The sequence below is a fragment of the Branchiostoma belcheri genome, unplaced genomic scaffold, assembly GCF_001625305.1.
Source record: "Branchiostoma belcheri isolate BF01 breed outbred unplaced genomic scaffold, Haploidv18h27 scaffold434, whole genome shotgun sequence".
Taxonomy (NCBI): Eukaryota; Metazoa; Chordata; class Leptocardii; order Amphioxiformes; family Branchiostomatidae; genus Branchiostoma; species Branchiostoma belcheri.
The window spans coordinates 32,357-45,563 of record NW_017804059.1 but is presented as its reverse complement, the minus strand read 5'-3'; the positions used below and the strand labels follow the sequence as shown (position 1 = coordinate 45,563).

Genomic DNA, 13,207 nt, shown 5'->3' with positions numbered 1-13,207 from the left:
AGCATATTCTATGCATATTAAATGATTTAACTTATATTTAATTATGTAAGATGTTATTAATGTTGGAAAAGAAGTGTAATTTAATATAAAACTCAGAAAATTTTTATGTTTAAACCAAAATTACTTCTATTTTACAAAAAAACTGCCTGCTAGAAACCCGTTGCCATGGCAACAACAAAAAACATACAACTTACTAGTATTAAACTAATATGAACTTTTTCCCAGAGACATTTTAGGAAAGGTCTCCAAATTTGATACTTCTAGCGCAAGCCGTTGCGCCGCTATCTGAGATCAAAGTTGGGCCTCAAAAGCCCCTTCAGTCTGAAATGGGTTTAAAAATCGGGTATTTCTTTTTGTCTTCTTTTCTTCACCAAAAAATAGAAAAAGTTCAAAATGTATGATTTTTGTATGTAATGTGGACACAGAGGTTCCCACATCAGTTTGCAAAACAATTGAGCTGGTATCATGTTGATAATTTCTAAAAATTAGCAAAAAACTGTTCTGGGGTCCGCGTGGACCCCAGGTGTACAGATTAATCAGTTCGGGAAGGTGTACTGTTGAGGGTTAAGACAGTAGTTTTTTATTCACGATTAAGAAAAATATTGCCTTAAGTATTATATACCATTCTCTTCATAACACTAAAAAAGAAAAACAGATCAGATACATAAGTCTTGATGACTCTTATCACCTTGAAGTTGATTCTGTGTGTCTGAAGACAAACTGAATCTTACCTCTAATTTTAAAAGCAGATTTTAAAGATGATCTGTCATCCTCAGACAAGATGCTTGCAGTGGCGTATCCAGTATCAGCTGACTGACTGGTTCCTGTTGAGTGTGTAGTTCTTGTTGATTCGTGGCTTGCCCCTGAACGAATGCTTGCTGTAGACAACTTGCTCCCTGCTCTTAGTCTCTGTATGTCTTTAGGTCTAACGGAAGTGTGCAAGGCCAGCTCAGATGTCATCTGTTCATCCTGCACATCTGTGGATCTGTGCTGATCACCTTTGACAGGTGATACACTGGCACCTGCATAAACATGAAGTACATGTACGTGTTACTTCACCTGACATGGCAAGAGAGAAAAAAAAAAGACACAGTAGTTTTTGCCAAATATCAGTTAACCACCTTCATTTTTTGTGCCATGGCAACTTGTCTTCTTGTATTATTTAAGTAAACACATTGTCATGGAAAAAGTGATTGTTAAATAGGATTGGCATGTTTGCTAAACTTTAAGGAAATTGTGTAATAGCATAAATGGGGGTAGCATAATCATTATGATAATTATATTTCACTCCCTACCATAAGACTGATGGATGGAATATATTGCTCTTCTCTTCTTTGCTAGTTCACAGAAAGTTTTTCTTTTGTTTGAGTTTGGAACTGAATTACAGTTAATTTTTATGGGGAGGAAGATGTACAATCATGCAATTATGCTGCATTTGCTTGCTTTTCTAGTAGCAAGTAGGACAGTTTCACTTTCATGTGGGAAATTGTGAGCAGCATATTACATTGTAAGACAGTGGCATGCATGTGAAACATTTTATGTGGCTCAGTAGGATATGGGACAGTGGTACTAGTATGTGGGACAGTAGAATGTGGGGCAGTGACATGTGGGACAATGGCATGTGGGACAGTAGAATATGGGACAGTGGCATGTGGGTAGTAGGATATCTGTATCTAATATGTATACATGTATAGCCGGTGTAGCTGCCCTTCGGCGTAACACACCAGATTATGTGGGACTGTCAGTAGGATGTGGGACAGTAGGATATGGGATGGCATGTGGGACTGTAGGATATGGGATATTTTTTTGGAAGGATACATGTAGGATACATGTATGTGACAGTGGCATGTGGGACAGTAGAATGTGGGACAGTGAAATGTGGGACAGTGGCATGTGGGACAGTAGGATATGGGACAGTGGCATGTGGGTAGTAGGATATCTGTATCTAATATGTATACATGTATAGCCGGTGTAGCCGCCCTTCGGCGTAACACACCAGATTATGTGGGACTGTCAGTAGGATGTGGGACAGTAGGATATAGGATAGTGGCATGTGGGACAGTAAGATATGGGATAGTGGCATGTGGGACAGTAGGATATGGGATAGTGGCATGTGGGACAGTAGGATATGGGACACTGGCGTGTGGGACAGTAGGATATGGGACACTGGCGTGTGGGACAGTAGGATATGGGACACTGGCGTGTGGGACAGTAGGGCATGGGATGGTGGCATGTGGGACAGTAGGACATGGGACAGTGACATGTACAAAATGTAAGACACTGTGGCATGTGGGGCAGTGACATGTGGGACAGTGGCATGTGGGATAGTGGCATGTCACCGTACTGTTGAATGTGGGAGTAGCATGTAAGGTAAAATGCTGTATAGTGGCAAGTGGGAGTATCTAATTAATATACAATATATGTATACATGAAACAAGTATAGGATATTGACATCTGTACACATACACGTGCATACACGTGCTAAATGTTACTCCTGGCAGTACAACTGTCTTCTTCTAGTTGGTAACTGTTTATTCATAAGTTACCTGCTACTGGCTGATCACCAAGTTTGGTCCCAAGATGATCCTCACTGTCCTCAGTCTGTGCAGTGGATGGGATGTGCAGCTCCTGTTGTTTCCCTGGAGACCTTGTCAGGCTTGTACCATCCAGATGAAGCACATCCAGCACACGGCTAGTGGTGTGGGTGTGTGGCTGGTAGAGGGGGTACTCCTGGGGTAGTCTTGATGTGGGTTTGCCTTAAACATCAAGCAGAGAGGATGATTTAGCAAATTTTCTGTTCACATTTTATTGAAATTATAATATAGTAGTATAGACTAAGCATTAATGACATTTACATTATTGTTAGGTTGCTTTTTATATGTCATCATCGTCATCAATTAGAAAGTCTATTAAGTCCTTATGAACATTGACTCTTCAGCTGCCAACATATTCTTTATAATATGTAGTATGCAGTTCAAATTTGTTTCGAAATCTTTGGATTGTTTAAATGTATTTGATTTTATGCAAAAGAAAACAATAAGCCATCTGCATTGTGCAATGTATAGCTGTGAAAGTATAACAAAGCAATAAATCAATTAAATACCTGATATGAAAGAGCTAAGAAAAATTTAATCTGAAGTTATGTTGTACCTCTAGTAGAAGGTGTTGTAAGGTTGTGGACCAAGGCCTTCCTGAAGTCCTCTATGTTGATGGTTGACTTCACAGAGATGCTCTCAGCGTGGAGTTGTTGTAGAGTTTCCACACTTACCAAACTACTGTGCAGCAGGTTGTCCAGTTCTCCATTTTTGTACATGAACCAGAGATCACCCAACCCAGACATGTCTGTACATTGTAGGTAGAAGATCAAGCTGCCTTCCTTCAAAGAGGAAACTTTGATGCCTTTAAATTTTTCTAGTTCCTTAATGGCTTTTGTTACTGTCTTTAGGTCTGTGATGGTTTTTACTCTGCCCTTTACCTGTTTCAATAGACTATTAGGAAGTGTCTCATCTCCATTTCCTGTTACAGTAGAAAGGGTATTTAATGCAGAAGCAAAGTCCAGCATGTCCCCTGGGGTCTCAACACTTGGTAGCACTTGGGTGATTATGTCCACTACAACAGGAAGCAGGGGAGGCCCTTCTGGAAACAGAATAGGCATTTTACTACCTTAGTTAACTGACGATTATACAAAATTTTACTTTATATCACAAGAAAAGATTAGGCAAATTACCATGAGTATTATGTAGCAGATATTGATAATTTGTATTATATATTATATATGTCTAAAACTTTGACAACAAATTTTCCCAATCTCACCATGCATCAGATTTGCTTGAATGTGATAATGGCAATAACATGATATTGCTCAGTGTAGTTGCTGTGATAATATAATTTTCAAGTTGTCATTTTAACTAACATTATCACAACCTTTTAAACATACCAACAAGTTGAGGTGAAGCTTGATACAGAATTGAAGCTGGTTGGTCAGGTGTTTCTGTTAACCCCATTTCTTCAGTCCCAGACTGGTCTGTCCTCTCAGCCACAGTGTCCTCATCTGCCTCTCTAGATGACCCACCTAGTTGAATATCAGAAAGTAACATGCTCAGTGACAGTTAACATCAAATCTTTTACCATATAATAATTATTGTGTTAGAATGATTTACATACGTACATGTGCTGTCCACTTCAAAAGTGATCAACAGCAGATACAAGTACAATACATTTGCGGCCAGTACTTGCGGCCAGTTTTAAACATTTTACCCTCGAGAAAGAGTGGCAATAGACTTTATAGCATGTTTATCGTGGGTTGCTCTGGCCTGCTTAATATTCATACTGCACTGACCTAGCCTACAGTGACCCTCTTTCCAAGAGCACATACATGTAGTATTACATACTTGCGGCCCACTAAACCACCATGAAGAATACTAGTATATTGCTGACACTTCTTATTACCTGATTGCAATGGTTTCCTCCTATCAATTGATTCTTCCATATTAGGAGGTGCACTTCCTGTCTGGACGTCAAATGGTTGTTGTACACTGTCACCTGATTGATAGAAATATTATATTGACTCAATTGAGTGAGGTTGACCTAAGTAAACATGATATTTAAAAACTGTTATGTTGCTAAATTTTGCTAAGAACCACAGAGAACCACAGTCAACCACATGCCACAATATGCCTTGTTAATGTGGGAAATTGTGATTTCGAAGGCTTGAAAATTCCAAATCTACCAGAGGAACATACCCCTGGACCCCCATAGATTGTGAGTGACTTTGGTGCACCCACCTCCCCACATCCAATGGTGAACATTGGCTGGCAGAACAAAAATCAAGCTGGCTATAGCCCTGATTCAGTATTATAGCAACTCACCTGTCTGTATACAGCTGCAGATGAGCTGCTGCTGAGACTCTTCCCAGTACTTTGCAGACAGAAGCTTGTCCCTGCATCTTGCTGCTCTTTCAAACTCTGTCTCACAGTTACTCAGTGACTGTTCAATACGCTTGGCCCATTGCTTTACTTTGTCCTGTTCATCCCCCTCAGTCGCGACAACAGAATAACAGAACTCTGGTGATATCTTGGTCACGAAGTCTGCAAGTCCTGATTTGTCGGAAACAAGAACAGGAATTCCTGCAGCGATGGCGTCTAGTCCTGCAAGTTCAAGTGGTTCTTCTTCGGAAGGTATCAACACAAGGTGGGCCTTGAACATGTCATTGTGAAGGTCTGTCAGTGTTGCATAGGGATGAAGGGTTCGCTTCAAATGTGTTGTCTTGAAGTGTGTCTGAAGATTGTCTTTATCACTTGCTTGGAAGTCTTCTTCATTGATGCCTCTGATACGACACTCCATATTCCGTTTTCCGGCCGCAGTGTCCAAGGCTTTAACAACAAGCTCATGTCCCTTCAGATTGTGGACACTCTTCACTCTACCAATAGACAGAACCATCATTGTCTTTGTGTCTTTGTAGCTTGCTTTCGTGTGCTCAAACTTCTTGGATGGTCTTGGTAGAAACTCAAAATGCTTTGGCTGCTTGTCAGTAGCTCTGAACTGGTTCTCAAAGTGATCAAATACCTTGTTTCCAACGGAGAAGACCACATCAGCTTCTTGTGCGTTTTGGAGGGCAGAGTTATTTACAGAAGCAACCATCTCATTCCCCTGAGTATCTTCTGATGTGTCATTATAAATAAGGTTACGACTTTTGCTTCTGGGCAACGGCCATCTTTTATGTTAATTGCAGCCCTACTTGTGACATCAGCATGTCCCACAATGCTCCTTACCTTTGTCGGAAGGTCTGGGTATTTGGAGCGATGATCAAATGTGAGCCAATCTGGTGTTGGGTCAGTCCTTTTGTCACCTGGCTCAAGTTTAGGCAGTATCAGCTCCACTCCATCTTCTTGTGCATCTTGTTTGTCCTTCTCAGTAGCTTGTAAAACAGTACTGAACACAGGTATGTCTGGTTCATGCTCCCTGATTGTTCCTACCACCTGTCGGTGTAGGAATGAGCTTCCAACTTTGTCTTTGCCATACTCAGTATGGACCAGCAAGACAGCAGACTCATCTGTGGGGTTAATGTGTTTGATAATTATTAAATATACTCTACTGTCAGAAAGATAAAATAAAACTACATCTAACTCTGTACTCTCAACATCTCAAAATCCATGTTATTAAAAAAAAAGGAATCATTCATGTTCCACTGCCGCAGAAAAAGAAGTCATACCCAATGAGATAGAATTTAGTGTCAAAATTAGACTAGTCACATGTCATATATTGTAATACTCATTGTCTACCCTGTCATTATTTCACTCCATACTTCAGTATGGAGTGAAATACTGTTTTTACTGATGATTCTTCTTCTTCTCCTTCTCCTCCTGCCACATCTTTAAATTGATTCAACTCCTTCATTTTTCGGCGAAATTACCTGGAATTTCGTATAGAGGTAGAGTGGGTAAATACCGCGTTTTTTGAAGTTTTTTGATACAAGCTTTTACAATCGTTTTATTTGCTTTTTTAGCGGTCCCCATAGGAAAGTACTGTGGGGGCGTACGCGCGTGACGTAATAAGAAAGGAATTCGGCGGTATGCCCATATATGGGCATGCAAGCATGAACCTGACGCAGAACAATCTATTCTTCTTGCTGATTGGCTGTTGGATTTGATTGGATTAACTCAATTAACACCTGTTCAAAGCCATTCCATTTTGACAGTATGAACTCAAGTGTTTTGGTAGGTACAGCACAGGCCACGAAATACGCATCGATTTTCGAGGGACGTTCTGCGGGAGAGTGCAGGACGCTGTGCGGGACTTCCCTCGGGAGAGTGCGGGACGTCCTCCGGGAGAGTGCGATACGTTCTGCGGGAGAGTGCGGTACGTCCAGCGGGAGAGTGCGGTACGTTCTGCGGGAGCCAGACATTTTGCTCTTCTCTGTTGGAACAACGCAAGTTGGAGGTCAATGACCTGCGCCCGGCGTGTAAACAAAAAAGTTACGCGGTACGTAATGTGTATCGTCGGCGCGCGCGCCACGGTATCAACAATTTTCCGCAATCTTTACCAACTAGTATTATCTAGGTTCTGTTATCGGTCTCCGAAGAATCAACCAAAATTGTAGAGTGTACAGGCGTTCGTTTGTTGTTGCTGAGAACATCGCGAGACGGCTTCCTGGCGAGCGTCGAGGGCTTGCATGCCCGACAGTTTTCGAAGATTGGACAGGGAGCGGCTGTAATATTAAAGGAGCCGGCGGCTTCTGCTAGCCGGGTTGATAGTTAAGTAACATCAAGGTGGTTCAAAAGCAAACCTGATAAAGAAGGAAACCCCGTAGTTAATAGTTGAAAGTCTTGGTGCCTTGAAGCGATCGATACCGCCATGCTGTTACTTTATGACATACAATGCAGTGAGTGATGTGTATCGCACCGAGTTAGCTCGGTTGGAAACGCGCAAGGCGGCAATCCCAGGCATTGCAAGTTCGAACCCCAGTGCATCGGACATTAATATTTTTAACAATTTAACATTTTTAACAATTTTATCAGTTTTAACAATTTTATCAGTTTTAACAATTTTAACAATTCTGCATTTTAACAATTTCAACATTTTTTTATTTTCGTTGTTTTGCTTGTAACATTCAAAACTGATTGTTCTTACTCAAGAATGTCAATAACTTAGAATGTTAGTCTTTTGTATTTTTCCATACAAACTAAAATCACTTTGATGTTGTCACAAAAGTATTGAGCTGACAAGAGAGAAGGAGTACGGTACTCTGCCAGTGTGAAGAATCTACAGAGGTATTACCAGTCACTAGTAGCAAGAGATAGACCACATTGAATGATGACGATGAGGACGAATCATATGAAGTACTATCATAGCTAGTACAGAAATTCTACTGCTTTACTTTACTTTCTTTCACTCTGTACATGCAATTAGCTCACTGGCATGATTTTAATAATAAAGGTTCTGATAATCATATTATATGTATAGCTTATTCAATGTATGGCTTCATAGTTTATGTGATTGTTAATAAGGCCATGTTGATTTGATTGTATGGATGGCGCATCGGTTTTCGTTAATTTAAAGCTAAGTTTACGACAATGATACAAAACATCTGGAAACTAAGCAAACATACTCTGTAAATTGATTACTGTAATTCCCAATTTTTTTCACTGTACCGCAACGTAACGCAAGCGGGAGGTCTATGTTCACGGTTTCACTATCACCTCTGTACCGTGAACTTATCATTACAGTTAGGAAATAATTCCTGGACTTTCTTTTTCCTGCAACTGTCACCACCGTGAATATATAGATCCGTGAACATGTCCATGTTTCTCAGACCGTGAAAATTTTGCTACCGTTAGTAGTAGTTGCAATTTCGTCATTAGTAGTATTTAGATACCTGCAATATATAACTTTGAGATTGAGATAAGTGTAAAGTAAAGCTGTCGAGATTTAACGTGCTTGTCGTTGTATCTTTGTAAAAAATAAGGGAGATAATGGCCAAGTGCCATTTTTGTAAATATCTGTCGAGATTCAAAAAGCTTGTCCTTGTATAATTGCAGTATGATTTATTCAGAATCTTCTATTTTTGTATGGGGAGGGAGATGGAGTGAAATATTACATTTGCTCCGAAGCAAATGTTGGCCTTTCTAGTTTTGTTTTTGTTTCATGATAGTATTACCCGCAATTAGCCTCCAGGCAAAAACGTTCAAGAAACATGTGGCTTCTAAATACTATCAAAAAGTAATGTAACGGTTGCTTTTTTTTTCAGGGTGGTGAGCATATGAGACATGACAGAATTATGATGTTAACATGATTGTTTGATTTCATTGTGTTTTTTAGTCAATACTAAGTAAAAATTGGCTGTGGCAGTGAATTTTAGAGAGCCATTTACTTAGCAGTCTAATAATATTGGCTCCAGTAAGTCTGTGTATTATCCTGGACTTTGACTTCCAAACTACAGATTGTTTTCCCCTACATTGCAATCTTGTAGCAATACAATTCATCACAAATGGTTTGTTGTGGTGGTCTGACAATGTTTCAGCTAGTCATGTGGGAAATAGTGCAACCTAAACTATATCAACTAATTTGAAATCTTCACCAACTTTTCCAAATGAACTTTGCCCTATAGTGTACATTTCTTTTTTGGTTCATTGATGCCATCCTTTTGTTGTGAAAATTGATCCTTACTGAACCATAGCAGATCACTGTACTACTCAGCCATTAGATTAAATGCTTTAGAGGCAAACAGAGAATTCCTTACCTTTTTCGGTAGAGTTAAAGTTGTCCACACTTTTTGCGGCAGCCATTTTGTCATTTTGCCTGTACTGCAGGCATGGAATGCTGGGTAGAGTTGGCTGCTAAAATTACTTGCAGTTAATATTTACCAGTCATGTGATCTCAACGTTTACTAACCAATCAAAGACATACAGTGTGTGCTTGCTAAGCCAATATTAGTGTCCCAAGTGAGAAATTCTCTTTATTTATTGATACAATACAATGTAGCATGATAATCAGATTATGATACTAGTTAAAAATGAGAAAGAATCATTTCATTATGCTCAAAAGTAGCAAATACTGTGGGGACTGGAGTATCTTTAATTATATTCAATCTTCAAGTTGCAAATTATTCACAGTGACTATGTTTCAATGTTTTAAGTATACTAGTAATCTATAGCCCCCCCTCCCCCCGTTGCAGGTAGTTTGGTATTACTTGAGAGTTAAGATTTAGATATTACTAAATATGGATGAATTCATGGACACTGCCCCTCTTTATACCTATTGGGAGCCATCCACACTGGAGGTTTTATTTTATGTCATTATCCTTCATGTTACAAAACTTATGAGTTTCTCTCCTTGGTGCTGAAATGCAATCAAATGATAATGACTGTGAATGCTTCAGTAGAATTTGAATGTAAATTAAGTATTTCTGATGTACCTGCACCTAACCTGCACTGGTTCATGTACTGGGTATATGCAGGTTAGTGCAGGTAAAATTGGAGCTGTGCGGGTATTTCAGATGTCTACCTGCACCTAACCTGTACTGGTCCATGTACTGGGTATATGCAGGTTAGTGCAGGTAAAATTGGAGCTGTACAGGTACATTATGTATGTCTGATGTCTACCTGCACCTAACCTGCACTGGTCCATGTACTGGGTATATGCAGGTTAGTGCAGGTAAAATTGGTGCTGTGCAGGTATTTCTGATGTCTACATGCACCTAGCCTGTACTGGTCCATGTACTGGGTATATGCAGGTCAGTGCAGGTAAAATTGGAGCTGTGCAGGTATTTCTGATGTCTACCTGCACCTGACCTGCACTGGTCCATGTACTGGGTATATGCAGATTAATGCATGTAGCATTGGAGCTGTGTAGGTATTTCTGATGTCTACCTGGCAGCTGCACCTAAATTGTCCATCCATTATGCATGCATGTATTTCAAGACCTTTTCACAACACAACATCTTATTTATATATGCTGTGAATGTTGTTGTGAAGTTTAATAACATATAAAGCAAGATTCAACTTTTTATTTTAACCCTAGGTTCGTATTGAGCAGACACAACCTGCCATGGCTGCCTGTCTATGTCAGGAGTTCTAAGGGTAAGAATATACATTCATCTATATGGCTAATCTATATTATATAAAAGGTACTTTTTGCTGGCTTTTGTTCCTATTTTGAAGTGGTCACTATATGTTCATTCATGTTATGATAAAGATAATCAACTTATTGTTTGGTTGCCTTCAAGTTGCTTTTGTAGAGAGAAATGTTGTGTTACAGACTGCACAGTAGTTTTATAACTGAGCCATTTATAATGTACCTGACTGTGTGTTGTAGGGTTTGAACAAACCAGAGCAAGCTATGTCATACTATCAGAGAGCTGCTGACCTACAGTACCAGGTATGTACATGAATATTGTACGTAGTTTAATGGACTTTTTTGTCAAACAAAAGTACTCTAAACTGTATTTCTTTGCAGCATCAGTAAACATCATTAAACAGAACCACATTATTTTGACTAAATGGGTGAAATTCTAAAACAGCTTTCTTTTTTTTGAGAGGGGAATATTGTTGGGTTGAGAATATGAGACTAATATAAGTCATACAAATGATAATCTTAACATGTAAATCAATATTAACACAAATTTATAATTTATAAGTTGTGAAGTTGTCAAAGGTATGAGGTTGCTCCATTTTATTATTGCAAAGTCAGAAAAGAAACAATATAAATCGGTGTGGCCTTAAACATGGAGGTATTATGAGAGTTTTTATTACTAACGTGACAAACAAGTAGTTTTACCACCTATTCATCCAGTTGTAATTTAAGGTCCTTGTCAGCACCAGAAAATTATGGAATTTATATTTAAAGTAGTTTGTGATTTACTAGGTATAAACACCCATTTCTGTTTACCTGTTGCTAAACAAACTATTTGCCTGTTGATGAAGTACAGATGTTTTGTGCTGTAACTTGATTGAATTACATTGTAAATGGTAAATGAAGTCTTACTGTAGCCTGGCTACTAGTAGTCCACTACACTGTTACAGATAAGCCAGTTTCTTGGCAATGACCTCCTGTTTTTGTTTGTTTCCTGTCTCCATGGCAATGGTCATTGCTGATTGATAGTGAGATCTGGCCAGGTCCAGTTTATCCAGTGTCTTGTAGGTAGCAGCTATGTTCTGATGTGCTGATATCTGTCCAGTCTTGTCTCCAATTTCTTGGCTCATCGTCAGGTCCTTTTGATGCCACTCCAAAGCTGTCTCATAATCCTGCATATCCCCACAAGCCAGCCCCAGTCTGTTGTAAGCTTGACTCTCCTTGTCCTTCCTCCCCAAGTCCCTGGCTAGTGCCAACATCTCTGTGTAGTACTTGTGTGATTCCTGTGGTTCATGTAGCTGTTCCCTGTGTAAATCACCCAGCTTCAAGTAAATTTTCATTCGTTCTGTCTTGTTTCCTGTCTCCATAGCAATGGACATTGCTGACTGATAGTGAGATCTGGCCAGGTCCAGTTTACCCAGTGCCTTGTAGGAATGAGCTATGTTGTTATTTGCTGATATCTGTGCAGTCTTGTCTCCAGAAATTCTTTGCTCATCTTCAGGTACATGGTGTACATGTACTTCTTGTTCCACTCCAGAGCTGCCTCATAATCCTGCATGTCCTTACAAGCCACTCCCAGTCTGTTGTAAGCTTGTCTCTCCTTGTCCTTCCTCCACAAGTCCCTGGCTAGTGCCAACATCTCTGTGTAGTACTTGTGTGATTCCTGTGGTTCATGTAGCTGTTCCCTGTGTAAATCACCCAGGTCACAGTAAATGTCCATCTGTCCAGTCTTGTTTCCTGTCTCCTTTGCAATGGTCATTGCTGATTGATAGTGAGATCTGGCCAGGTCCAGTTTACCCAGCGCCTTGTAGGAACCAGCTACATTTCTATGTGCTGATATCTGTTCAGTCTTGTCTCCACATTCTTGGCTCATCTTCAGGCTCTTCTGATGCCACTCCAAAGCTGCCTCATAATCCTGCATGTCCTTACAAGCCACTCCCAGTCTGTTGTAAGCTAGACTCTCCTTGTCCTTCCTCCCCAAGTCCCTGGCTAGTGCCAACATCTCTGTGTAGTACTTGTGTGATTCCTGTGGTTCATGTAGCTGTACCCAGTGTAAATCACCCAGCTCGAAGTAAATGTCCATCTGTTCAGTCTTGTTTCCTGTCTCCATAGCGATGGTCATTGCTGATTGATAGTGAGATCTGGCCAGGTCCACTTTACCCAGTGCCATGTAAGTACCAGCTATGTTTTGATGAGCTATTATCTGTTCAGTCTTGTCTTCAGTCTCTTGGCTCATCTTCAGGTACTTCTTGTTCCCCTCCAAAGCGGCCTCATAATCCTGCATGTCCCTACAAGCCAGTCCCAGTCTGTTGTAAGCTTGTCCCTCCTTGCCCTTCCTCCCCAAGTCCCTGGCTAGTGCCAACATCTCTGTGTAGTACTTGAGCGATTCCTGTGGTTCATGTAGCTGTTCCCTGTGTAAATCACCCAGCTCCAAGTAAATGTCCACCTGTGCAGTCTTGTTTCCTGTCTCCATGGCGATGGTCATTGCTGATTGATAGTGTGATCTGGCCAGGTCCAGTTTACCCAGTGCCTTGTAGGAAGCACCTACGTTTGTATTTGCTGTCATCTGTTCAGTCTTGTCTCCACTTTCTTGGCACATCTTCAGGTACTTCTTGTCCCACTCCAGAGCTGCCTCATA

The 13,207-nt window shown here is 40.3% G+C and overlaps 1 protein-coding gene and 1 pseudogene across 2 annotated transcripts in view; both read right to left on the bottom strand.

The window, feature by feature from the left end:
* The window catches only part of LOC109478387 (tetratricopeptide repeat protein 28-like), a 21,142-nt gene that overhangs the window by 4,184 nt on the left and 3,751 nt on the right, over nucleotides 1-13,207 (bottom strand). The window contains exons 1-3 of one of the 2 annotated variants that reach the window (XM_019779916.1): nucleotides 3,151-3,626; nucleotides 2,547-2,756; nucleotides 732-1,022 (exon numbers count right to left, since the gene is read on the bottom strand). In XM_019779916.1, coding sequence (XP_019635475.1) covers nucleotides 732-1,022; nucleotides 2,547-2,756; nucleotides 3,151-3,562 — 913 coding nt within the window. In that variant the 5' untranslated portion in view covers nucleotides 3,563-3,626. Of the gene's footprint in view, nucleotides 1-731; nucleotides 1,023-2,546; nucleotides 2,757-3,150; nucleotides 3,627-13,207 lie in introns of those variants that run through there. The other variant, XM_019779917.1, reaches the window with a different exon arrangement.
* The window catches only part of LOC109478388, a 21,292-nt pseudogene continuing 19,496 nt past the window's right edge, over nucleotides 11,412-13,207 (bottom strand).